This window comes from Bubalus bubalis, chromosome 3 (assembly GCF_019923935.1).
Source record: "Bubalus bubalis isolate 160015118507 breed Murrah chromosome 3, NDDB_SH_1, whole genome shotgun sequence".
Classification (NCBI taxonomy): domain Eukaryota; kingdom Metazoa; phylum Chordata; class Mammalia; order Artiodactyla; family Bovidae; genus Bubalus; species Bubalus bubalis.
Window position 1 is genome coordinate 45,469,788 of NC_059159.1, and position 24,819 is coordinate 45,494,606.

The 24,819-nt window shown below is 53.1% G+C and overlaps 4 protein-coding genes across 11 annotated transcripts in view; 2 read left to right on the plus strand and 2 right to left on the minus strand.

Annotated features, from left to right (window-relative positions):
• Positions 1-5,138, plus strand: part of PSMD11 (proteasome 26S subunit, non-ATPase 11) — a 28,877-nt gene extending 23,739 nt beyond the window's left edge. The window contains exons 9-14 of the mRNA XM_006059426.4: positions 369-431; positions 2,060-2,185; positions 2,664-2,699; positions 2,957-3,008; positions 3,307-3,449; positions 3,569-5,138. Coding sequence (XP_006059488.1) covers positions 369-431; positions 2,060-2,185; positions 2,664-2,699; positions 2,957-3,008; positions 3,307-3,449 — 420 coding nt within the window. The 3' untranslated portion in view covers positions 3,569-5,138. The remainder of the gene's footprint in view (positions 1-368; positions 432-2,059; positions 2,186-2,663; positions 2,700-2,956; positions 3,009-3,306; positions 3,450-3,568) is intronic.
• Positions 5,139-8,716: 3,578 nt separating this feature from the next.
• LOC112583476 (translation initiation factor IF-2-like) lies at positions 8,717-9,664 on the minus strand. The gene has a single exon (XM_025279120.3). It carries the CDS (start codon positions 9,662-9,664, stop codon positions 8,717-8,719), a length of 948 nt encoding a protein of 315 aa, XP_025134905.3.
• Positions 9,061-24,819, plus strand: part of CDK5R1 (cyclin dependent kinase 5 regulatory subunit 1) — a 52,956-nt gene continuing 37,197 nt past the window's right edge. For 6 of the 8 annotated variants that reach the window (XR_006640819.1, XR_006549668.2, XR_006549670.2 and 3 more), the window contains exons 1-2: positions 9,061-9,221; positions 9,527-12,332. Coding sequence is in view for 1 of the 8 variants with exons in the window: in XM_025281063.3 (XP_025136848.1) it covers positions 9,663-10,586 (924 nt within the window). In the remaining 7 variants the exon portion in view is untranslated. Of the gene's footprint in view, positions 9,222-9,526; positions 13,346-23,490; positions 23,601-24,819 lie in introns of those variants that run through there. The other 2 variants (XR_006549672.2, XM_025281063.3) reach the window with 2 other exon arrangements.
• MYO1D (myosin ID) overlaps positions 14,532-24,819 on the minus strand; it is a 361,342-nt gene continuing 351,054 nt past the window's right edge. Inside the window, exon 22 of the mRNA XM_006059431.4 lies at positions 14,532-16,677. Coding sequence (XP_006059493.3) covers positions 16,521-16,677 — 157 coding nt within the window. The 3' untranslated portion in view covers positions 14,532-16,520. The remainder of the gene's footprint in view (positions 16,678-24,819) is intronic.

The following is a 24,819-nucleotide window of genomic DNA, read 5'->3' on the forward strand; positions in this document are numbered from 1 at the left end:
GGGCAGGAAGGCATCCGGGGGTGTAGGTGAGGGTAGGGAGTCTTGGAGGAGGGGAAAGAATTCACACCTCTCTGGCCATTTTCCCTTTTAGCTTCTCATCTTTGGAGAATGCTTTATCAAAGCCTTTCTTTTGGGAAAACTTTGTACTTCCTAATATCTTCACATCACTTCTGCTTTTGGAGGGAAACTGGCACACAGTGGTACTCCATTCCTCTGGCTTTTCTTCCCAGGCCTCTGAAGAAGAAAAGTCATGGGGCAGGTTCTTCCTTATAGCCAGGAGTTGTGTGGATGAATCACGTTTCTTATGACTTGTGGAGATGTGAGTGTGCGGAATAGATCACTGTCACTCTTTTTCTCTTTATTCTTAGACAGAAGCATTAAAATGTGTGGCTCAGGCGAGCAAGAACAGATCACTGGCAGATTTTGAAAAGGTAAGCATGGTATTGGGTTGCTAGGGAACCAGGTGGAGGGGAGGACCATTTAAGTACTTAAAATGTTTTTTCATCTTTAAATGCTTACAGTTTCACTAGAAGTTGTAAAGAGAGTAGTACAGGGTGATCCCATGTCCCATTCACCCAGTTTTCCCCAATGGTTACATCTTAAATATAGTACAGTATCAAAACCAAGAAGTAGAGACTTCCTTGGTGGTCCAGTGGCCAAGACTCCCAATGCAGGTGGTCCAGGGGGCCTGGGTTCCATCCCTGGTCAAGGGACTAGATCTGTGCCATAACAAAGACCCAGTGCAGCTAAAATAAACAAGTAAACATTAAGGAACCCCAAATTAACAACTCTTTCCCCACCCCCAAGAAGTAGTTAAGCACTTGTGTACAGTGAAACTTGAGTTGTGAGATCTCATTTATATACAGTACATTTCAGTTTCAAAAAGTTTTGTCATGTGTCTTGCACTTCATTTTTCACAACAAACCTATTACCTACATTTTATGCTTGGGGAAGCTGGGATTTAAAGAGAATGCCTTAGTCACACAGCTAACTTGCATCAGGGTCTGACACAGGCACCATGCGACATGGTCTTAGATGTTCCTTCAGCTCCAGAAATGCCAGGTTTGCGTCTCCTCTGTGGACATCAGTGGTGATGTGTGCATCTGGGCTGAAAGACTCTTCCTTAGGATGAAATTCTAGGCTTGCTTAGCCTCCTGTGCCTTTCACTCAATGTTTGCGAAGGTTTAGAAAGGGAGAAAAACCTGTCTAAGCGGTAGGGTGAGACTTATACTTTTCTGAGTCTCCTTCCTGTTAATCTGAGTATAAAGACCAACTTAATAAAAACAAACCTAGATCCAGGAAGAAAAATAGAAACTAGACATTGTGGCTCTCTGACTGTCCCCAAGGTTCATCATCTTCTTTGAGATTTCTTGTCAGTTTCATTTCCTTGGCTTGATTTGCTTGCTTCCCTTAACACGTTAAAGCACAGCTGAAATGAGGCGGGATACTGAAGAATATTATTAAAGATAAATAGATCACATACATGAATAAACAAAGAGTTTAGATCATTTTATCCCCAAATTTGGATGGAACATTTCTAGCAGGGGGGATTAAAAAAAAGGACCGTGATCAGATATTTGGGAAACACTAGGGCTAACAAAATTAGAAAGGGACTTTGTTTTCTGGTACCTGCAGCTATGTTGTGCTGATATTCCTTATAAAACCCTAAGAGCTAGCTGTGGAATTCAGCATTTCCCATTATTTAGCATCAGAATTCCCCTGCTCCCACTGCCTTGGAGGCTGTGCTTGTTCTGTGAAACACACATTGAGAACTGCTTGTGCAGTGAATTCGGCTTGTAAGCCGAGCTGCTCGTGGGGCTTGCATGGTTTGAGTGGTCAGTGTGAGGCTTTCAGACAGAAACAAAGTGCCTAGGGTAGGCTTCATCTTTCATTTCTTTGTGTTCCTTGTCTTCTGCCTTCATGGCAGTTCCTTCATTTCTGCAAACCCTCCAGGCCTCTTGGGTCGAGCGTGTAATTACGGGGCCAGCACACTCTGTAGGGAGCTGCAAGTAGCGTGGCTTTCAGCCCTCCTCTGTGCCCTTCTCTGCTCTCTTGGCAGGCCCTGACAGACTACCGGGTGGAGCTCCGGGACGACCCCATCATCAGCACACACTTGGCCAAGCTGTATGATAACTTACTGGAACAGAACCTGATCCGAGTCATCGAGCCCTTTTCCCGAGTACAGGTAAGAACCTCCTGGGGACTCCAGCTCTTCTCTGGTGGGAGGGGGTTTCTGGCTCGGCTTCCTCACTGTTGCCCCCTCCCTTCCCACACCCATCCAGATGGGAACTCACTACCAAGGGTGTGCCTGGGATTAGGCAGGAGACCCCGTACGAGCTTGGGATTTTTATGACAGGGAATAAGAGTTGAGGAGAGGGGGGTGTCAGGTGGAGGCTGGTGAGGTCGCCCCTGCCTGTTTTCGGTGCAGCCTCCTCTCCGCTCTTGCAGTCACCGTGTGTGTGGTAAATGCTGTCTCCTCTGGGCATGTGGGACAGGAGTGTGGTCATTGTAATGATGCAGGGAAGGCAGACGGACCAGGCACAGCTAAAGAGGATCTGGCCCTGACATTCAGCCGGGATCCAAGATAGGGCACTACCCTCATCCCAGTATTAGAGGCAAAAGTAAAACTTTCTGTGTTGGTGTCTTTTTACCTTTCCTTTTAGATTGAACACATATCTAGCCTCATCAAACTCTCCAAGGTAAGGAGTCCTGAGCTTGTCTGGAGGGTAGGGATGGGGAAGGGTGCAGGTGGAGGGGCTGCCGTTGACACCTACCAGGCCTTATTGCAAAGCTCCCCAACCTGCTGCTCAGTGGCGACTGGGGGCCATGGGCTCAGAGTGGAGCTGCCATGTTGCTGTTCCAAGCCATTTGCCCTAGGACCCTTTTATACAAGACTTTTGTGTCACTTAGCTGTCAGTAGATGGCTGATCCCCTTAATCATGTGCTTTGATTTTAGGCCGACGTGGAAAGGAAATTATCACAGATGATTCTTGACAAGAAATTTCATGGTGAGTAGCAGCCATACAGGCGAGGGGGCTGGTGGAGGTGATGAAGTGGTGAGGAGGCATCATGCTCTTGTTGATGTTGGATGACGACGCTCCATTGTTTCCCTTGGTGGCGCCCTGGGATCCTTGCCCCCCTCATCACTGTGATGAGAGCGTATAATAAACATGCACAAAGGGAACAGGAAGGTGACTCTTGCCCCTCCTTTCTGGAGAAAGTGAGACAGCTAGGGAGCGGGCTGCATCTTCAGTGCTTGTGTGTCTAATCCTTGCTTTTACCTGGGTTCACTTGTGTTTCCTGCAGGGATCTTGGACCAGGGGGAGGGTGTCTTGATTATTTTCGATGAACCCCCAGTAGATAAAACGTATGAAGCTGCTCTGGAAACAATTCAGAACATGAGTAAAGTAGTGGATTCCCTCTACAACAAAGCCAAGAAGCTGACATAGGTGAGTGCTGGCGCTGGTCCGGCCCGGGCAGCGCTGTCTTCTGCCTGCTGAGACTGAACGCCTCCCGGTGGCCTCGCGGGCGGCTTCCCCGATTGACACTGCTCTGTCTTCTCTTGCAGAGTTGGATCTGTAGCGGTCCTTTGGAGAGTGTGTGTGGCGGGAGAGTGAAACCTTTGGGGAAAATGCTAGGAGATTCTTTTTTCTTTCTGTTCTACTTTTCGCTCGGAAAGTTTTTAAATCCTCATTTGGTGCATCTGTATTCCAGCCGATAGGTGTGCCAGTTTTCATGTAATCTTTACTGGCCCGACTTGGGAGTGGGGAAATTGCTTAAAAAAAAAGAAAAAGAAAAAAAAAAAAAGGTTATTCTAAATAAAAGGAAAAAGGCTTACACTACCTAAAGCTGTGCTCTCTGCCTCCCGGGAGAGGGCTGCCAAGCCAGGCGCTCCACCAGCCACCAGGGCTCCTAACCTACCCGCTGGGCGTCACCTTGCCTCCTCTTCCGAATTGGGTGTTTGCCTGACCATCAAAGCAACGACTTTTTATTCTGTTTGTACTGAACCAAAACAAACAACTGTGTATAGACTGCTCTTTTCTTTTTTATTTGAAAATGAGGCGTTTCGGTGTTCTGTCCCCTGCCCTACGGCCTGTCCGCCTGCCCTTCCCCGACAGTGGCCCCAGCAGACTGGCCGAAGGTCCCGCCGCCGCCGCCGCAGCAGCAGCGCCCGCACGGCTCCGCTCAACCCGGGAAGGAATGGACGTGGCCGGGAGCTCGTGCCCGCCGTGGCCACACGGGGAGCAGTGTGGGCCCTCAGGGGCCTGCTGTGCATGTGGCTCTTTTTAACACAGTAAACTAGATTAGACGTCAGTGTTTTAATTGCCCCCCTCCTCTGCTCTTTTCTGTCTCTCCCTCCTTCCCGCCCCCGCCCTCCCCAGCCAGACGACCACCCCATGTCTCCCTCCCTTCCTCCTCTGCCCCCAGGGGAGTCCGGCTGTCTGAAACCCTTCAGCTTCTCTTCCCGTCCCACCGCTCCTCTCCTGCTGTCAGATGGATTTATTCCTTTTTTAAACAGTGAACGTTGGAAATGAGACTGTGGGGTGTGGGTTTTTTTTTTCCTCCTCTTAATTTTCGTTGTTGGGTTTTTGAGCAACCTCATGTCCCCCTCCCAGGGAGCGTCTTTATTTACCTCTTAGAAATGGGACGGATGGGAGGTCGAGCACTGTTTTCCGCATGCTTTGTCTTACGATGAGATTATATAGCAAGGCTTTAATGCCATTTGGGCAGGTAAGCTTCTGCGCCTCTGTTGTGCTCAGCTGTATTCTCTTCTTCCTCTCATTTCCTCTCTCCCCTCTTTTTTCCTCTCCCCTTCCTCCTGCCTCCTTCCTTCCTGCTGCCTTCCTTTTATCTTTCTTTCCCTTTCTCAGATTATCCTTCCAGGTTTTCGTAATAAATTTATATTTTGTAAGAGGATTTTGTTGTACCAGGTTTTGCATCCTCACTGAATCTGACTGGCTTTTATTTTCCTCTCCAAAATCAGGTTTTTGCTCTCCCCATCTTTCCCCATCATGTCCAGTCACTGTTTTGGTTTTGGCACCATCAATATCAAATGTACAAACGGTTCTTGCTAACCAACACCAGGTATATCTGATGTTCAGATGAGTTCCAATAAAAACAATTTTTTTTTTCAAAAAGTGTCCTTTCTTGAGTGCTGGAGGGCTTCTGATCAAGTCCAGACAGGTCAGTGTAGCCCTCGAGACTGGACAGAGCTCTGCTGTCTCAAATTCGCTCCATGGGAGACCTTTAGAGCCAGGGTCATGTGGAGGCCTTTGGGTGAGAAGGTTGGTCTGTGAGGTCTGAAATGGGCACGAGGGCTCAGTTATCTTTGTTTTTCCAAGGCCTCGTAGTCCAGTGAGGACATGGGATTTGGGTTGTAATATCCTCTGCACCTGTTTCCTCACCTGCACAGCAGGGATGGTGCTTCCTCTGTGGGTAATTGCGGTGGGAGGGTTACATGCAGTTAACAGAAGGGCAGGTGCCTGGAGAATCCTGGCATTCAGTTGTGGTTTAGTTTTAGTTTTTTTGGATCTTGTTCAAAAGCATTGATTTTCATCCTGCTCCTCAGACTCCTATGGGACTCTGGGGCCACGGGGAGGAAGGGGTGAGCTCTAGCTGCCAACTCCAGTCTGAGCCACTCTCTGTCATGTTTCAATGTGGTGTCTCTGTGTATAGTTCTACTTGAGGAGGAGCTGTGCTTCAATAAAGGGCTTTAGAAATATCCCAAAGGATCCAGGACCAGAGCAGGCTTGGCAGTCCCAGGAGCTCAGAGCCTGTCCTCCGCTCCCTCAGCGTGTCTGCTGACTTCTCTAGACCTGTGCTGCCCAGTGTGTGGCTGCAGGCCCCGTGCGGCCGTTCAGCCCTTGAAGTGTGGCTCGTTCAAACTGGGGTGTCTTGCAAAAGTAAACAAACCAGAATGCTTTGAAGAAGGTGAAAAAAGAATGAAAAACTCATTGCTCAACTTCCTTTTTACATATGTTGAAATATTTTGTGCATTTATTAGGTTACATAAAATATACTATTAAAATTCACCTGTTTCTTTCACTTTTTAAATGTGGCTGCTAGAAAATACTGAATTAACTCTGTGGCTTGTGTTTGTGGCTCACATTACTATTACTGTTTTTCAGACAGCGCTGCTCTAGACTTCGCAGGACTTCTTCCTTTCCCAGGCCTTGATAAGCTGCATCCAGGCGCAGCTGAGAGGGTGGGGTGGCCCATGGGCTAGCCTGGGCCTGGCTCCCTCACTTGGAGGCCCTCCTTGGCACTAGGCTTCACGGTGCCAGGGCTTCCTTGTGTGTTCATGAGATACTGATGGCGTTGGGAGCGGCGGCTGAGGCCCTTGGCTCTGAAACCCTGCTGCAGGCTAGAGTTATGTAATCTGTGCTGCCCAGAAGGGCCACTAGATGCTGCTCTGTGATGCCTGAGAGAACAAAGCATACTTCCTCAGGAGCCAGGGCTCAGCCTGGCTTTATTGGAACCCTTTTGGGGGCTGGCTGACTGGGGCACTGACCTCCCTTCCTTGGGAAGGGGGCATGCAGAGCATGGGAACGCTCCAGGAAATCCTAGCTCAGCAGCACATGTCCCAAGCGGGCTGGCCCTTCCGGCAGCTAGAGACAGACTATAGGATAAAGAGGCTGATGGATGGGGGTGGGATCTGGAGAGCTTCCCTGCAGTTCTCTGGTGAAGAGCGGGAAGAAAACAGCTGTGCATCATTCATCTGGGTCTGCCTCCTGGGTCCTTGATTCTGCCGTTGCGGGCAGATGGTTGCTTTCCTTGCTTCGCATTTGGAGCAGTGATGGGAGCTTGAGGAGGGTGGTGGTGGGCTGGGTGAGCAGAGTGGTGTGGCTCCTCAAAACAGAGCGGGCATGACACGGGTGGACAGCGTCTAGGGTTCCTCAGTCACAACAGCCAGTGTGCTGGCAGCGCCATTCCATTCGTGCCCTGCTGCACACGTGGCTGCACCTCTGACAAGCGTGAGGAGGTTGGGATAGTTCTGCCAAGAGCTCTTTTTGAAGGTAGTAGGTGAGGGCTGACTGGACAAAGGCAAGAGAGGACATGAGAGTGGCCAAGCTGGAAAAGGCCCAGGCCAACGCGAGCTTCCATCATGGTTTGGGAAATAGGATGGAGTGAAGTGGAACTGCCCACCATGAACTGGGAATAGTTAGAATTGAAATCTGCAGGTACTGGTAGCAGGGTGGGTCCAGATAGTTATAAGGGGTAGATTATAGGCTTAGAAATCTAAGCATATTTGGGAAAGTGGAAAGCATTTATTCTCTGCTTAACTATCCATAATCTGAAGGGGACACAGGAAAAGCAATGTGGTCACAGGCCAAGTCAGGAGCGGGGCCTCCACTAGGGGCAGAATGAAAAAAGGCTGGGGTCCAGCTTTGCCTTATGAAGAGTCATTGGGCCAGGGACCCGGAGGAGACTGATGCTCAGCTCCTTCTATAGAGCACAGCTCCATTAGAAAAGCAGGTAGGGGCTGTTCCTTGAGCATTCAGAGGGAGGGGCACACCAAGCTAAGGGCCAGCCTTTACCTTCTAAGTTAAAATGACAGCTGCTCCGGATGTTTCTAAAGAGCGCCACAAGAAGTAGCCTGAGTACCGAGCACTGCGTTTCCACTATACGGCCACCCAGGCCATTACTGACAGAGAAACCTCTGGGTAGTACTTTAGCAAATTCTAGTACTTTCTGATGATGTAGCATTGTTGTGACACCAGATTTTAATACTGCTCAGGGCAGTAGGCAGAGCTGACACAGGTTGCTGGAGTGGTCTGGGCATCAGGGGATTGGGTATTCTCTGGACTGCCACTTCCTCCTTACCAAGTCCATAGTGGTAATTGGAATTAGGATATGGTTTAAGTCTCTCCTCTTTCCCAGGTTAGTGGTCAAATCTGAGTCACCCATCTCTAGAACCAAACTAAAAGAATAACAAGAAGAGCCGTTGTGAAGGATTCTTGTTTTATTTTTTTTGTGTGAAAAGTAAAGTTCTTAACAGAACCAGAATTTGACTCAGAATTTAATAATTTTAGGAGCACCGAGTCTTCAGATTATACCCGCTTAGCATGAAAAATAAAGTCGGCAGATCAGAGGCTGGTTGAAGCAAATGCTTCAGTTGTACTATAACAGATAAAAGAGGGCCTGTGGAAATTCTGAGGTCACATTAAGGATGGGCTCAGTATTCATCCGTCTCTGGGGCAGTGACCGAGCCAGGAGCCTCAGGGCCCTGTCCAGGTGTAGTGTGGGAAGGCGAGTAGCTCCGTGGAACAGCCCAGAGCAGCCTACGCCTCTGGCCTGTATTTCGGAGACTTACCTGGTTGGTGGGCATTGACCCGGATGGGACAACAGAGGTCTCGGAGGGAAAAGCACTCTGAACTCATGGGACAGTCCCCTCCAGATGCGCGTGGCACTAAGACCTCCCCCCTCCCCGCCCTTGCTCACTGAGCGCCCTAGCTTCTGTCCCCGGGATCTCGGGCATTAAATGGAAGGAGGCTACTCGGGTCCCAGCCTCCGTGGACTGCTTCTCAGGCGGCCGGGGCGCGGACGCTGCCGAGGGTGCCCCCGCCGCCGGCAGCTGAGGACGCCGCGGCGGGAACAAAGGCAGCACGTGTCTGGGCGGGGCGGCGGGCGGGGTCGCTCCCCGGCCCCGCCCCAGCCCTCCCCGTCCGGAGCTCCCCACCCGCCCGAGCTCAGCTGCGCGGTGCGTTCGCGAGTCTCACGCGGCCGGGCTGCTGCTGGCGCGGCAGCGCCGAGCGGGCGGTGAGCAGTGCGGGGAGGGGGCGGCTCCGCGGGGCGGGACGGGGAGGTGCCGCGAGTCCCCGCCGCCAGAGTCTGGGTCCTGGATGGGGCGCTGCGAGTAGAGAGGCGCCCGGGGCTCGCGGCCGCGTCGCTGCCCGCACCGCGCGCCGCTCGTGCTGAGCACGGCGGCGGCCCCAGCTCCCGGGTGAGACCAGGCCCGGCCGGCGCGTGGGCCGCGCGCGCGCGCGCGCGCCCGAGAGGGAGGCCGCTGAGGTGCGCGCCGGGGCGGGCGCGGGCGCGGCGGCGGCGGCGGCGGCGGCGAAGGCGGCCGAGCTGGGGGCGGGGCCGCGGCGCCTGCAGAACCTTGGACAGAAGCTCTCGAGCCGCCGCCGCCGCGCGCGAGCCCCGCCGAGCCCCGGGACCGCGGCGCTGAGCCGCGGCGCGCATTGCGGAAGGTGCGGAGCGCCGGAGCCACCTGCTCGGTAAGCCTGCCCCTCGGGCAGCCCGCTGTCCCCGGGGAACCGGGGCCGCGGCCGCGCGCAGTGTCGAGGCGGGGTCCCCGGCCGCCTCTGCCGGCTCCCGCGCCCCCGCGCTGCCATCCGGACCGCGGCGGGAGCGGGTGCCGGTGCCGCAGTGGAGAGGCCGGGGTTGCGGCGCGGGGACGCGGGCGGGGCCGTGTCAACCGGGGAAGGCCCCGGGCGCGGGGCCGGGGCCGCCAAAGCCGGGGCGGAGGAGCGCGGCGCGAGCCCCGCCTGATGCTGAGAACCATCTTGTTTTCCCCCCACAGATCCGGAGGGGCGGCACGCGACCTCGGGAGCGCCCCCGCCTCCCCCTGGCCGCCGCGGGCTCGGTGAGCTTCTTTCCTCCAGCCGGCAGGCTGGGCGCGCAGGGGCGCGGGTCCCCGCCCGGCGCGCAGCGGCACCATGGGCACGGTGCTGTCCCTGTCCCCCAGCTACCGGAAGGCCACGCTGTTTGAGGATGGCGCGGCCACGGTGGGCCACTACACGGCCGTGCAGAACAGCAAGAACGCCAAGGACAAGAACCTGAAGCGGCACTCCATCATCTCCGTGCTGCCGTGGAAGAGGATCGTGGCCGTGTCGGCCAAGAAGAAGAACTCCAAGAAGGTGCAGCCCAACAGCAGCTACCAGAACAACATCACGCATCTCAACAATGAGAACCTGAAGAAGTCGCTGTCGTGCGCCAACCTGTCCACGTTCGCCCAGCCCCCGCCGGCCCAGCCGCCCGCCCCCCCTGCCAGCCAGCTCTCGGGTTCGCAGACAGGGGTCTCCTCGTCCGTCAAGAAGGCCCCGCACCCTGCCGTCAGCTCCGCAGGGACGCCCAAACGGGTCATCGTCCAGGCGTCCACCAGCGAGCTGCTGCGCTGCCTGGGCGAGTTCCTCTGTCGCCGGTGCTACCGCCTGAAGCACCTGTCCCCCACGGACCCTGTGCTCTGGCTGCGCAGCGTGGACCGCTCGCTGCTGCTGCAGGGCTGGCAGGACCAGGGCTTCATCACGCCGGCCAACGTGGTCTTCCTCTACATGCTCTGCCGGGATGTCATCTCCTCCGAGGTGGGTTCCGACCATGAGCTCCAGGCGGTCCTGCTGACCTGCCTGTACCTCTCCTACTCCTACATGGGCAACGAGATCTCCTACCCGCTCAAGCCCTTCCTGGTGGAGAGCTGCAAGGAGGCCTTTTGGGACCGCTGTCTCTCCGTCATCAACCTCATGAGCTCCAAGATGCTGCAGATCAACGCCGACCCCCACTACTTCACGCAGGTGTTCTCCGACCTGAAGAACGAGAGCGGCCAGGAGGACAAGAAGCGGCTCCTCCTCGGGCTGGACCGGTGAGCCCGCCAGCCTGCATCATGGCTCAAGGATTCAATTCATTTTTAAAAATTTATTCTTAAATCAGATTTTCTGTACAGTATGTGTCTAGCAAAGCCACCAAGGGCCTCTCCCTTCCCACCTCCCCTCCTTGGGGTTTTCCTCCGCCCTGTCAAGATCTCTGGGCGCTTCTGAACTCCCGAACCTTGTGCAACATTCAGAAGATGTATTCAGAGCCACCCTGGCCCCCGACATCTCACTCTGGGGAATTGAAAGGACTGACTGGCCTCTGCCGCCTGCGCCCTTGCTGGACCAAGGCAGGGAAGGCGGCCCACAGCCAGGCAGCCCAGGGAGGAACTGGAGTTTCTGGTTGGAGGCCCTTTGCTGGCTCCTGTTCTGGGTCGTCTGTTCTCCCAGAGGCTCCTGGAGACGGCCACCTGGACTGCGCTGCACGTGGGCTTAGGAGGCCAAACGCCCGTGGCCCTGGGACAGCCTCTTCAATCGAGGGGAAGCCGGCCTGGTGCGAAGATCATGTCCTCTAATTTGGCCATGCATGACCCTGGTTTGCTCTTTTTTCTTTTTTAGGGAGAAGGGCTTTCCTTTCATGGAGACATGGAACCGCCCCCACCCCCCCACAACCTCCCCTCCTTCGTCCCCCCACCCCCAGCCCTGTTGGTAGTGTTGGTTAATGAGCTGGTTTGACTCACTAAGTTCTTTCATTTTGGGTCCCGGCTCCCAAGGGGTGGGGTGACGCCAGGGACAACTCCTTTCTTGGGTGAATTTTTCATTTGAATCATGCAGCTTAGTCACCCCGTGGCGAAGGCCAGGGCAGCTGCAGGTGCCCATTGTCAACAGCCTGCCTCCCGGGCAGGTGGGGCTGCCATGCCTGGGACTGAGCCAGTGCCCATGACATTTGCCCTGCGGAGCTGCAGGGGTTGGGGTGGGGGTGATGTCAGGGATCAGGGTGATGTGGTAATGATGCACCCCTCCCCTCACCCCCTGTTGATTTAAAGCTGTTTACAAACAGTTGAGTCGCTTCTGAAGATGAAGCCTTGTCCTGAAAGGCCCAGGGAGACGGCTGGATCTTGGAGTCAATTATGAGCCGGGAGCCGAACTCCTGACTGCCTGCTGATTCTCCCGCTGATCATTTGCAGCTGCTGGTTTGGGTCTCCACCTTCAACCTCAGTGGCTGTAAAAAAAAAACCCATGATGTGTCACTTAATTTTCTTTCTGATTCTCCCAGATCGGTGGCTGGGGGCTTGGGAGAGGACCCAGAGAAGGGAGCCAGCCTTCCGCGATCCCTCTGGCTTTGGGGAACAAAGACTGATGTGAAGGCCCACAGAGAATTCTCTCTTCCAGTCTCAACCCCCAAGGGGGGCTAGAAGGGGAGGCTGGGGGTGAGGGAGGCAGGGGGCCGTTTTACATAGGATTAGCTTCCAGGTGGCTGCCATTTCAGCACAAGCACTACTGAAATTCACATAAAAAAGAGAAAGCTGTGAAACTGAGCTCCCGATTTAACAGGCCCGGCGTCGAGCCTGCGGCCCCGTGGTGCTCGCGAGAACGAGGGCCTGCCCCAAGCTGGGAGCACGGGCCTCAGCTGCGCCCCGAGGCCCATGCCCAGCCGCTCCCAGGACCGCCGGCCAGATTTACCTGCCGCGGGGTGGAAGGAACCCGCGGCTGCCGGCGGGGACCTCGCGTGCAGAGCCTCTGCTCCGCGGGAGTTGTCACACAGCCTGTCTGTGCAGATCCTGCTGCCGTGTGTGACCCGAGGTAGGCGGCCGGAGGGGGCGGCGGGGTCCGCGGCAGCACACGAGGGTGGGGGAGGGGTGGCGTCCGGGGGCCAAGTGTGAGCACCCGGGACCCGGGGTCTGGAGTCGCTCCTTCGTGGGCCTTGCTGGGCCTGAAACGGCGAGAACGCGCACCCGCGAGATTCCAGTCGTGTGTGTTTCCTTCTCTCTCTCCATATTTATTTTTTTAATTTATGGAGGCGGTGCAAATTTCAGGAATGGTTGGGGACTAAAGAAAGAAGTCTCTAGTTCCATCCATATGAAGCCTGGCGAGGTCTCCTCCTCTTGCACTGGTCATCAGTATTGTGTAAAGAAACCGATATACTTGAGTGTGCAAGCAATGAACCCATTTGACATGCTGCTATGAAGACTACTTTTAGAACAATTAAAAAAAAAAGAAAAACTAACCTACAAAAAAACCCCCACCCTTTATTCTTTAATTGTTGCTTTTACAGTGATATTGTGCATGCAAACCAGGAGCATTTTGTGTCTTAAGAAAAATAATCTTAGAACAGATGGCTGTGAAAATTACACCCGTGCACAGAACAAGTCACAGGAATAATAGTTCAGGATTTGGTTTTTCTCTTTTTTCTTGTAAAACCTGAAGGGTTGATATATTCTTTCCATGCAGTTATTAGAACTTAGTTTTGTTCTAGCAGTTGTTAAACTTGCAATGAAAAGGAAATGTGCCATTTTTTTTTCCACTTGGAACTATTCTTAGCTGTATATTTGAAACTGCTAATTACACATGTGTGATGTATGTTGGTTTTTTAGTGCAATTTCTTCTGTAGCTATTCTTTGACCAAACTGTGGGTATTGTTAATATTAATTTATATTTGTCTCATTTTTGTATGTATGCATAGCGTGTTTGTAAGTATGTGTGGTTTATAATCTGACAAGGTCATGAAGCTCAGTTTGGCTGTAATTTAATTCCCCTCCCCTTATTTTTATTTATTTTTGTACTGTGCTGATTAAATAAAATGCACTGACCATCCATTACACAGACCGTTTTTTGTGGGCACATCCTTCAAGAGCAGTCTGGGGGCTCATTTTTATAAAGGATTCTTGTGCTCAGAACATAATTGGATTGCGGTGTGGGGGAGGGGAGGAGGGCAGGGTTAGGGGAGAAGGCTTAACAATTGTGTTCACTGTTAAGGTGATTAAGAAAGAAGCCTAGGTGAAGTCAACTTGGGTTTCTTGGCGTGGCCAGGGCAGGAGTTGGTCTCTCAAGGCCCAGGACCTCTGACCAGGGTGGGTCAGGCCCAGGTATGGCCTGGCGAGGGCTGGGCCCCCAAGTGTGCTGGCCCAGGCTCTGCTTGTAGCGCACTGCCCCGAGGCCCCCCGGCCAGCAGGAGCGGGCTGGGTCCGTGTGGTTCAGCCCCGCCAGCCTAGCTCTGTGCAGGTTTCAAGAGGAAACTCCAGCTCCCAGATAAGCAGCCTCCCCAGCCCCTAATTGTGGCAAGGCTGGGGCCCCCTACCGGTTGTATTGCCATCGGTCTGTGCTCACTCTTGCCACCAGCCTGGGCCTTGGAGACCTGGTTTTTTTGGCCTCAGTCCTCCCTGGGCTCTGCGCCTGGTGGGCTGGAGCTGCCCTGGGCCTTGGGGGCACTTGTTCAGGTTGTGCCTTTGAAGCTGGCAGCCTTTCGATTGGGACGCCTTCTTTGTCTTCTGAGTCAGAAGCCGTCATTGCATGCTCCGGCCAGTGACTGGGGGTTGGGAGCATCCTCTGGCTGCAGCACTCTGGGGTGCTGGGGTTGCCCCATCTCCCTGCAGGGCCTTGCTTGCCGGCAGCTCACCCACCCCAACCAGAGGGCTCAGGGAGGGGCTGACCAGCCAGCCAGGGTGCACTCTGGCCTCTACCTGAGCTGCAGCCCTGGGCGTCTGGGCCTTGCCTTTATTTGCGCATTTGCATGCTTCGATTTCAGTAAAAGTGAAAGCAAAGCGCTTTCAGTGTGCCGGCCTCAAAATAGTGGTTAACACCACCACCTGGCCCCCTCCTGACTCCTCCTTCCCACAGCTGTCTTCTATTTAATATTTTTCATCAAAAGCCTCAGGCCAACTATCCTCCATTTTTACCTTACTTGTGCTTAATGCTCCTTACAGCCTCCAGGATAACAATTTACTTTCTACATGCCCAAATTTCACCATTTTAGATAGTTTTCAACTCAATAAGCAGAATACCTTTAAGAGGAAGATTTAATGCTTTATTGCTCTTGATGATAAATCAAAATATGCTTTAGAAATAAAGTTAATTTAATGGAAAATAGGAATATACGCACCAAACCATAAAACCACATTTAACTAAATCACGAGAAAACACTTCATTGCATACAATCACTGTGTCCCCCCTGCTTTGCCTTCGGCGCTGTGATCACACCCGAAATTCTTTCCCTCAGTGACCACACACACTGACTTCTTGCAGGACATCATGAAAAAGTGCTTGTGGACGGTGCTCGCGCGCCGGCCCTCAGCCGGGAGGCGCTGCGCTCGAGGGCCAGAGGCCACACCCAAAGGCGGGAGGTGGACTCCAGAACCCGCTCCTCTCCAGCCTCTGAAAGGCACTCGTTTGGCATGTTCTGTTTTGGTGTGTTCTGTTTTGGTGTGTCTAAAACGTAACGTTTGCATGTATCTAGTAAAGCAACAAGTTTGGGGCAGTAAGTGGAAACGAGAGGCGATGTTCCAGTTAAGGAGGACCGATAGCGTCAAGGCAGTTGGCAAAGCTGTGGGTGTTGCTGAATGGGGTCCTGCGCGGGTAGCTGACCAGGCTTGGAGGATGAGAGTGGGTTTCGGAGACCAGGATGGCAGCAGGGCTTTGTGCTGTGGATGGTATGGGGTGTGCATGTGCTCAGAGCCCTGGCGGCGGGGGCAGGCCCTGGGTGTGCTGGGCGGGGCTGGGGTGCCGGGGGCGGGGGTGGGGAGGAGCGTGGAGGTAGCGCGGCGGGGGTGGGGGTGGGGGAGCCCCGGGGCGAAACAGTGAAGAAAAGCCAGGATGTCCTTCTTGGACACCCTGCTTGGCTCCGCCTGGGGCGTGGGCCCACTCTCAGCGCCCCCTTAACCACATGGGGTGCCTGAGTCTTGACTCTTGAAGGTTCCAGGCTGGGAGCCCGGGGGCTGCCCAGGGGAGTGCGGCATGGTCCTGGGGCATCTGGAGCACACGTGTGCTCTGCAGGACAGGGACTGGCAGGGCGCCGCTCTCCTGGCCTGGGTGGGCATCCTGGCCTGGCCTGCAGTGCCAGGACCCCTGCTCTCTTTCCTATCGCTCCCCTTCCCCAGGTTCCTCTGGGCCCCGATCCTCCTGCCCACGGCCTGGTTCTCCACGTGAGTGTGAGGCAGAGGCGTTGGAGGGGGAAAACTTCAGACCCCCTAGTGCTCCCCTTTCTTTCCATTTTATTAGTGTTCCTGACACCAGTGTGGCACAGCAGACGTGGTATCTGGTTAGTAACCCTGCTCCTAACTGCAGAAGTAAGTGTAAGACAACCACGGCCTGAGCTGCATGGTTAAGTAAGACGGTTCCTGGAGCATTCCCCGAGCCATGCTCTCTGGGCAGAGGGTCAAGGGGCCGGGGGCTGGCTCTGAGTGGGGCAGACTGCCCACTGGGCGAGGTGGTTCCTTTGGCCAGGGGCTCCTGGGCTGAGGGGCTGGCTCTCCAGGTGAACCTGCTCACCTGGTGGTCTTGGCGGGCTGCTGGGGAGAGGGGGTCCATGGGGAGTTCTGAGAAGCTCCCTGAACCAGGGCGTGGGGTTGCTATCCTTGGGGAGGAGGGGGCACCTGGGCCCAGAGAGGGCAGGGCTACCTCCCCACAGCCGCCCCCAACTCCAGAGGCTTGGTTTGGTTGGAAACAACATCCAGGCTCCCCCAGCCCTCCCCTGGCAGGGCCAGTAGCCAGTCACAGGGCCAGGCAGGCCTATCTGACCTGGCATGGGGGTGGCCCTCACTGACCAGAGGGGAGCTGTTCTGGAGAAGCTGCTGCAGGCTGGGCAGGACACAGGGTCTTTGATTTGTTGAGGGGGCCGTGGACAGTCGGGACAGAGGAAGACAGAGATCAAAGGCAGAAGCCGGGCTGGACCTCAGGGAGGAGCCGCAGGGGAGGCAGGGGGCTCCCTCCCAGCCTGGACCCTGGCGAGCAGGCGTCTAGCGGTGGCTGGGCAGGCAGCCCCCGTCTCCCTGCGCTTCAATTGCCGGGCACGCTGAGGATGAAGCCTGAGCGATTCTTGGTGAAGTCAGGCTGTGGCTGGTTGAGCCGTGTCTCCACGGAGACCGTGCACTTCTTCCCGTGCAGGCTGCACTGGACGGGGTTGGTGACGTTGACTTGAAGGTGGCGCTTCTCACTGGAAGAACCAAGAAGACGGGCAGTTAGCAGGTGGCTGGGGGTTGAGGGGAGTCTCCCGGGCCACCCAGGTGCCCCCCAGGCTGGGCACAGAGAGGGTGAGGATGGGAGAGATGGCGCTTGGCTATAGGCCCAAACCAAAGTCATAGGCGAGCCAGGGCCCAGCTCCCGAGAACCCACATGTGGGGCAGGACAGAGCATGGAGCTGCAGCGGAGCCGCGGTTACCACCCCTCGGGCCTGAGGCCAAGGACCAAGGCCTGGGCTTTAGATGTCAGCTGGGGGATGTGGCGTCAAGGGGCTCTGATGTGATCATCAGCTTTCTCTGATGCCAAGAGAGAGCTCCAGGGGTGCTGCGTCCAGGGGCAAATGGAGGCTCTTCCCTACCCATGGTCTCCGACAAGAGAAATGCCTTCCGTGAGTCCTGGCTCGGCCCTGGCTGTCGTGGGTCTGGCTGTGAGAACCAGTCTGATGCCAGCGGCCCTGGGGTCGGGGGTGCTGCCCCCACATGGGGTGGCTCTGTGGTTGGCAATGTGGCAGGGAGGGTGAGCGGCGCTTCTACCCGTACGGCTGGCAGCTTGTGCGTGTTCCCCAGCCCAGGGGCCACGTGGCCCTCCTGGCCCAGCCAGGGTGCCGGGCGGGGAGGCTGTGCGCCTGCTAGGTAGAAGCAGTGCCCGTCCTCTGGCGCCTTGAGACGCACCAAGTGCACTTCAGGTGCCGTCCGCGTAAGAGCCGGGAGACCTGGTGGCCGGCACGGTCTCACCCTGTGCCTTGTGCCTTGCTGGCTTTCTCAGCACCGGGAGGTCTGGACAGGCTGGCCTGGCTCCCTGTGCCGGGACTGCCTTCGATTCCCCTGGGGCGCTCTTGGGTGTGGTCAGGTTGGGCTTCCTGGGCGGTGGCTGCTCCTGGCGTTGGACAGGGGATGCCAAGGGTCCACCTGGATGGGAGGCCAGGCCGATGCTGGCCCAGGGGAGAGGGAAGCGCTTTCCAGGCACTGCCTGGCCTGGGTGACACTATCTCTCAGACCCTTTACTCCATAGGAAGAGCACCCGTGGGCAGTGGCGCGCTCAGCCTCTGAGTGCTCGGAAGCAGGCTGGCCTTTGCCGCAGCACTGAGTGGGCAGCTGTGGCCGTGTTCTTAGGGGCTTTCCACATGGCTGTTTCCTACCAGCTTTCTTGTTCAACGTGTTGTTGGAGCAGAAAATGGGCACAGGAAGAGACCCACTGTTATGTCTCATGGGCATTAGGTATCTGCTGCTTAATGTCTCGTCCGCTGCAGCTAAAACCTTGGCTTAGATGGCTATTTTTAACCAGGCTTGGGCATAAAAATAGCAGAGCCCATTGTGGGCAGTGCCTTGGGCACCTCTTCACTCCTGCAGGAGCCAGGATGCTGTGCCTGTGGTCTTGGTGAGGGGTCCTTGGACCCTCCAGACCAAGCAGAGCCCTGGCACTGAAGCCCTGCTTGCAGCTGGAGATGCCCCGAGTTCCTGCCTGTCTTTGCAGGGCTGCTGTGGGGTTTGGGCAGAAGAGAGGGGCTTGAATAGTTACACGTGTTGAGGGCAGGAAGAAGCACCAGCTTTCTGGTCTGAAGAGCTAGGCGGCTAAGCGACCCCTGGCTGATGCCATCCACACTTCCATCAACTGACAACAAAGTAAGGTAATGTGGATTGAGTCTGACTTGTAGAGGAAGAAAACAGAATTACCACACGACCCAGTAATTCCACTTCTGGATATATACCCAAAAGAAGTGAAAACAGGTGTTCAAACAAAAACTTGTACAGGAATGTTTATAGCAGCATTATTTACAGTAATACAGAATAAACTTTGGATATAATTCATCCATTTATGATAAAAAAAAAAAACCTCTTCAGATAGTGGGCACAGAGAGAACACACTTCAGTATAATAAAGGCCATATATATGGCAAACCCACAACTAACATCATACTCAGTGGTGAAAAGCTGAAAGCGTATTCTCTAAGATCAAGCGCCCACTCTGGACACTTATTCAACGTGGTTTTGAAAGTCCTAGCCACAGCAATTGGAGAAGAATGACCATACTGCCCGAGGCAATCTACATTCGCAGTGCAATCCCAAATTACCAATGGCATTTTCCACAGAACTAGAACAAGAATTTTTAAAATTTGGGTTTCCCTGTGGCTCAGCAGTAAAGAATCCACGTGCACTGCAGGAGATGTGGGTTCAGTCTCTGGGTCGGGAAGATCCCTTGGAGGAGGGAATGGCAACTCACTCTAGTATTCTTGCCTGGAAAGCCCCATGGACAGAGGAACCTGGTGGGCTACAGTCCATGGGGTTGCACAGTTTGGACATGACTGAGCAACTGAGCACTCAAAAAAATTTTTTGGGAAAATACATATGGAAACACAAACCCCCCTGAAAAACCAAAATGATCCTGAGAAAGAAGAATGGAGCTGGAGGAATCGCCCTCCTTGACCTCAGACTATACTACAAAGCTACAGTAATCATAACAACGTGGCATGGCATAAAAACACGCTTATAGATCAGTGGAGCAGGAGAGAGAGCCCAGAAACAAACCCACACACTTATGGTCAATTAATCTACGACAAAGGAGGTAAGAATACAATGGAGAAGAGACAGTCTCTTCAATAAGTGGTGCTGGAAAAACTGGACAGTAAAAGAATGAAATCAGAACACAACACTATCTACAAAAATAAACTCAAAATGAGTTAAAGACGTAAACGTAACACCACATACTATAAAACTCCTAACATATGCCTAGGAGTGGGGTTTTAGGGTCATAGGGTAACTCTTTGGTTCTTAAACTCTACTGTCCTTTATAGCAGCTATACCAATTTACTGGAGAAGGCGATGGCACCCCACTCCAGTACTCTTGCCTGGAAATCCCATGGACCGGAGGAGCCTATTGGGCTGCAGTCCATGGGGTCGCTAAGAGTCAGACACGACTGAGCAACTTCACTTTCACTTTTCACTTTCCAGCATTGGAGAAGGAAATGGCAACCCATTCCGTTGTTCTTGCCTGGAGAATCCCAGGGACGGGGGAGCCTGGTGGGCTGCTGTCTATGGGGTTGCACAGAGTCGGACACGACTGAAGCAACTTAGCAGCAGCATACCAATTTACAGTCCCACCAAGTGTAGGAGGGTTTCTTTTTCTCCACACCCTCTCCAGCATTTAATATTTGTAGATTTTTTGAAGATGGCTATTCTGACTGGTGTGAAGTGATACCTCATTATAGTTTGATTTGCATTTCTCTAAAAATTAGCAACACTGAACATCTTTTCATGTGCCTTTTGGCCATCTGTATGTCTTCTTTGAAGAAATGTCTATTTAGGTCTTCTGCCCATTTTTTGGTTGGGTTGTTTATTGTTTTGATATTAAGCTCTATGAGCTGTGTGTATATCTTTGAAATTAATCCCTTTTCACTAGCATTGTTTGCAGATATTTTCTCCCTTTCTGTAGGCTGTCTTTCCTTTTGGTCTATGGTTTCCTTTGGTGTGCAAAAGCTTTTAGGTTTAATTAGGTCCCATTTGTTTATTTTTGTTTTTATTTCCATTAGGAGACAGATCCTAAAAGATACTGCTACAATTTAGGTCCAAGAGTGCTCCGCCTATGTTTTCCTCTAGGAGTTTTATAGCATCATCCCACTACTGGACATATATCTGGAAAACACCATAATTAAAAAACATACATGCACCTCAGTTCACTGCAGCACTGTTCACATGGAAGCAAACTGAATTTCCATTGACAGATGAATGGATAAATAAGATGTGGTACACATATACCATGGAATGTTACTCAGCCATAAAAAAGAATGAAATAATGCCACTTGCCGCAATATGGATGGATGTAGAGATTATCATACTAAATGAAGTAAGTCAGAGAAAGACAAATATATGATATCACTTATGTATGTAATCCAAAACTTGGTGCAAAGTTTAAAATCTTATTTACAAAACAGAAATTGACATACAGACATAGAAAACAAACTTATGGTTCCCAAAGGGGACAGAGGGGAGGGAGAGAGATAAATTAGAAGATTAATATATACGCACTACCATACATAAAGTAAATAAACAACAGGGACCTCCTATATAGCACAGGGAACTATATTCAATATCTTCTAATAAGCTACGATGGAAAATAATCTGAAAAATAATATATGTACATATAACTGAATCACTTTGCTGTACACTAGAAACTAACACAACATTGTAAATTAGCTGTACTTCAATGATTAAAAGGTAGGAATAACCCAAGCATCTATCAACTGATGAAGGGACAAACAAACGTGGTCCAATAAAAAATTATTTAGCCATAGAAAGAATGAAGTAATGATGCCTGCTACAACATGGATGATACCTTGTTAAGCTAGACAGAAAAAGCTACATGTTATATAATTCCACTCATATGAAATGTCAGAATAAGCAAATTCATAGAGACAGAAAACAGAGGAGTTGGGGTGTTCCTTTGATGAAAATATTCTGGAACTCGTCAGTGGTGATGGGTGTGCAACATTGAATGTACTAATTGTGACCAATGGTAAATTTTAAGTTACGGCTATTTTACCACAATTTTTTTTTTTTTTCCAAGTGGATTGATCTAAAGGAAATGTAAGAACTTGCCCTCAAACCGTGTTTTTTTCCTCAGCATTTTAATAGGGTTTTAAGGCCAGCGAGGGGTTTCTTGTGCTTATCTCGCAGACAGACCAGCGTGGGAGGGTCCAAAAGGCAGATAAGGGAGTGGATTCTCTGCAGGTGTCAAGTGACATCTGCTGGAGCTTCACCACACTGGAAATCTTCATGGAACCAGCGCACGGTCCTTAGCTTTTAAAGAAACGAGCAGATTTTATAGCTGCCGATGACAGCTGAGTTGGAGGCTGTGGGCTGTGAGGGGGAGGGGCTTTCCTCCCCATTTTCTGTTACCGGATTTAATGGCTCAGCAAACTGTGGAATTCGGGTACTTTCATCTCGTTTCATCTGTTCCAAGCCATCATTGCAGACAAATGGCCTTGATCAAGTTACTTTGCTTCCGCTTCCTCCAGTCCTGTGTTCATCAGAGAAATCCATGGGTCAACACAAGACCGGATCCTCGGGCATCCCTTGCAGCCGTGCACTGAAAAGTCTTGCATTCAGTGTGGTAGCGCGTCTGCAGGGGCCGAACCAGCCCAGAACTTGTCCCTGCTGTCCAGACCCCTGCCCCGCAGCAGCCCGGGACTTGAGCCACCTTCTCTCTCTCTCTTTTTTTAAATTTATTTATTGTGTCTGTGCTAGGTCTTCATTGCTGCGAGAGGGCTTTCTCAAGTTGCGGTGAGCGGGGGGCTACTCTTGAGCTGGGGTATGTGGGCTTCTCACCGTGGTGGCCGCTCTTCTTGCAGAGCACGGGCCCTAGGTGTACGGGCTTCAGTAGTCGTGGTGCAAAGTCTTAGTTGTCCCTCAGCATGTGAAATCTTCCTGGACCAGGGATCAAACCTACGTCCCCTGCATTGGCAGGTGCATTCTTATCCACTGGATCAGCAGGGAAGCCCCACCCTCTGTTCTTGAGGGGGTTCCCTGCTGGAGCTCTAACTCCGTGCACTTGAAGGGAACTGGGATGCGAGTGAGGGGAAGTGCAGTGGGCTGATGCACGGATCCTCTGGGGGAGTGGCCAGCAGTTCCAGAGACTTCAGGGCTAACGCAATGATCTCTGTGTTTGGTCACAGGATGTGGTGGGAGGAAGTTTGCCTTGCACCAAGCACAGGCAGGTCATAAAGAGATGCTTTTCGCAGCGGTGAGACATGTAGTGTTTCACAATAAACCTTAGATTCACCAGGACGGGCCGCCCTCCACCTGAATGCCTCCGGGGCAAGTGCAGGGTCTCCAGCTCCCAGGGAGGACAATGGCCCGCTCGTTTCTGCAGCTGGTCCCTACATGTTTCGCTTCCTGCAAGAAGGAAGTCCTTTGACATGAGTCCTTCTGCTCATGTCAAACCACAGAGGGCAGCTTTCAAAATTCTGCTGTAGGAAATGCTACTTCTGTTTTTGTCAGGGTCGAACGGACACTTTGACCACGGTCCCTCCTCAAGCAAGTCTGAGAATCCAAGCGCCCGTGCAGTCTTGAGCGGGGGTGTCACATCTCCTGGCCTGCTGGGTCTCTCTGGGTTTGTGGCTGGTGAGGGATGGGGGGGCGGGTGACACCATTTTTTAAAAGTTTTTTCTTTTTTTTTTTAACTTATTTGGCTACACTGGGTCTCAGCTGCAGTACATGGACTCTGTAGTTACTCCGAGGCTTGCAGGATCTTATTTTCCTGACCATGCAGGGATGGAACCTGTATCCCCCGAACTGCAAGGCCGATTCTTAACCACTGGACCGCCAGGGAAGTCCGTGACACCACACTGGAACTCAGTCAGTAATGGTTCTGGGCAGGCAGCATGTCCTGAGGACCCCACGCAGCCTGCATTTTCCTCCTCCACCACACCACTGAATGACAGGCTCCCGGTCTGGTGGGCAGAACCCCTGTGGCCCTGACGCCTCCCCTCCAGGCAGGGACACCCTCCCCCAGGGCTCTCCTCTCTCAGCCCCATCACCCATCTCTCCCCCATCCACTCTCCTCCTCTTGGTGGAGATTTACCAAGCACCCATGATGGGCTGGGCTCCGTCCAGAGAAAGTGAACATAAAGAGGGTAGGATGCAGACCCTGACTTCAAGGCACCCATTCTTTTTCTTTTTTTAAAAAATTTTTCTCTTGTATGTATGTGGTCGCTCGGTCATGTCCGACTCCTTGCTACCCTTTGGACTGCAGCTTGCCGGTACAGCCAGTTAACACTGCTGTGATGCTTTTAGGTTGACAGCAGAGGAACTCGGTCATACACATGCATGTTTCCATTCTCCCCCAAACTCGCCTCCCAATCAAGCGGCCACGTGACACTGAGCAGAACTCCTTGGGCTATACGGTAGGTACTTGTTAAGGCGCCCATCCTTGACAGGAAGATGGGCAAGCGCGAATGACCCGAGATACGCACAGGGGCCACCTGAGCGTGGGTGGCTGGCCTGGGATGCCAGAGGGGATGACGTCAGACAGACGCCTCGAGAAGCGGCAGGGATCATGCAGGAGCCTGTTTCTGTCTCCTCGCTCCCTAGATACGTTTATCTTTGGTCCTTTTCATTCTATACATTCTCCCCCAGTGCCCTGCTTCCCTGGTGGCTCAGTGGTAAAGAATCCGCCTGCCGGTGCAGGAGACCTGGGTTCAATCCCTGGGTTGGGAAGATCCCCTGGAGAAGGAAATGGCAACCCACTCCAGTATTCTTGCCTGGAAAGTCCTGTGGGCAGAGAAGCCTGGCAGGCTACAGTCTACAGGGTTGCAGAGAGTTGGACATGACTGAGTGACTGAGCACGCACACCTCCACCCTCTCCTCCAGGGTGTCACCCATAACTGTGGTTTCAAGGACAATTACCCAATCAGTGCCCCCTGTCTCAGCCAGAGGCCCAAGCACATAGGTGCAGCCACCCGCTAAACAAATCCCCTGGATGTGCCACAGACAGCTGAGCCTGTGTGTGTCCAACCCTGAGCTCATCCTCTTGGCCCCTTCCCCAAACTGCTTCCCTCCTCCTGTCGAGCCTGTCACAGGGAGACGTGTCATCATTCATCCATCACACGGGCCGGGAAGCCCGGCTCAGCCCGGGTCCCTCCTCCGCCCACGTCATTACTGAGTTCTCTCTTATTTCACTTTCTCGGTCTCTTTCCGCCGCCACCCTTACTGCCCAGAACCCCAGCCCCCTTTTCCTACTTATGAACACAGCCGCCTAACCCAGTCTTCTGTCTTCGGTTTGCCCTGCACTCCACTTCAAACATGTCCTCCTCGTTGTCATCAGAGAGATATTTAAAGACACTAAAAGATGCTGTCATTCTGCTGCTAAAAACCTCTTCAGTCATTCCCCAGTGCTTTCCAGAACCGCCTGCCTCCCACTCCCCACCCCCAGACCGAGCTGGGTGCCCCCTGTTCTCTCGAAGCCCCGAGCAGGCAATGGTACTGCTTCCAACAGTGTGATTGGAGCTGACAAGCTCTGCTCACTGTGTACAAATGTCTTCAACATGAACACGATTCCCCAGGAAGAATATTTAAAATCAAAGTAGAGGTTGCAGGCCAGGGAGGGTGACCCTCCAGGGTCAG

Bases quoted from the DNA above. Each gene is read 5' to 3' on its own strand.
- LOC112583476 (XM_025279120.3), bottom strand. From the start codon at position 9,664: ATGGTGCCGCTGCGCGCCGGGCGGGGACCCGCGCCCCTGCGCGCCCAG.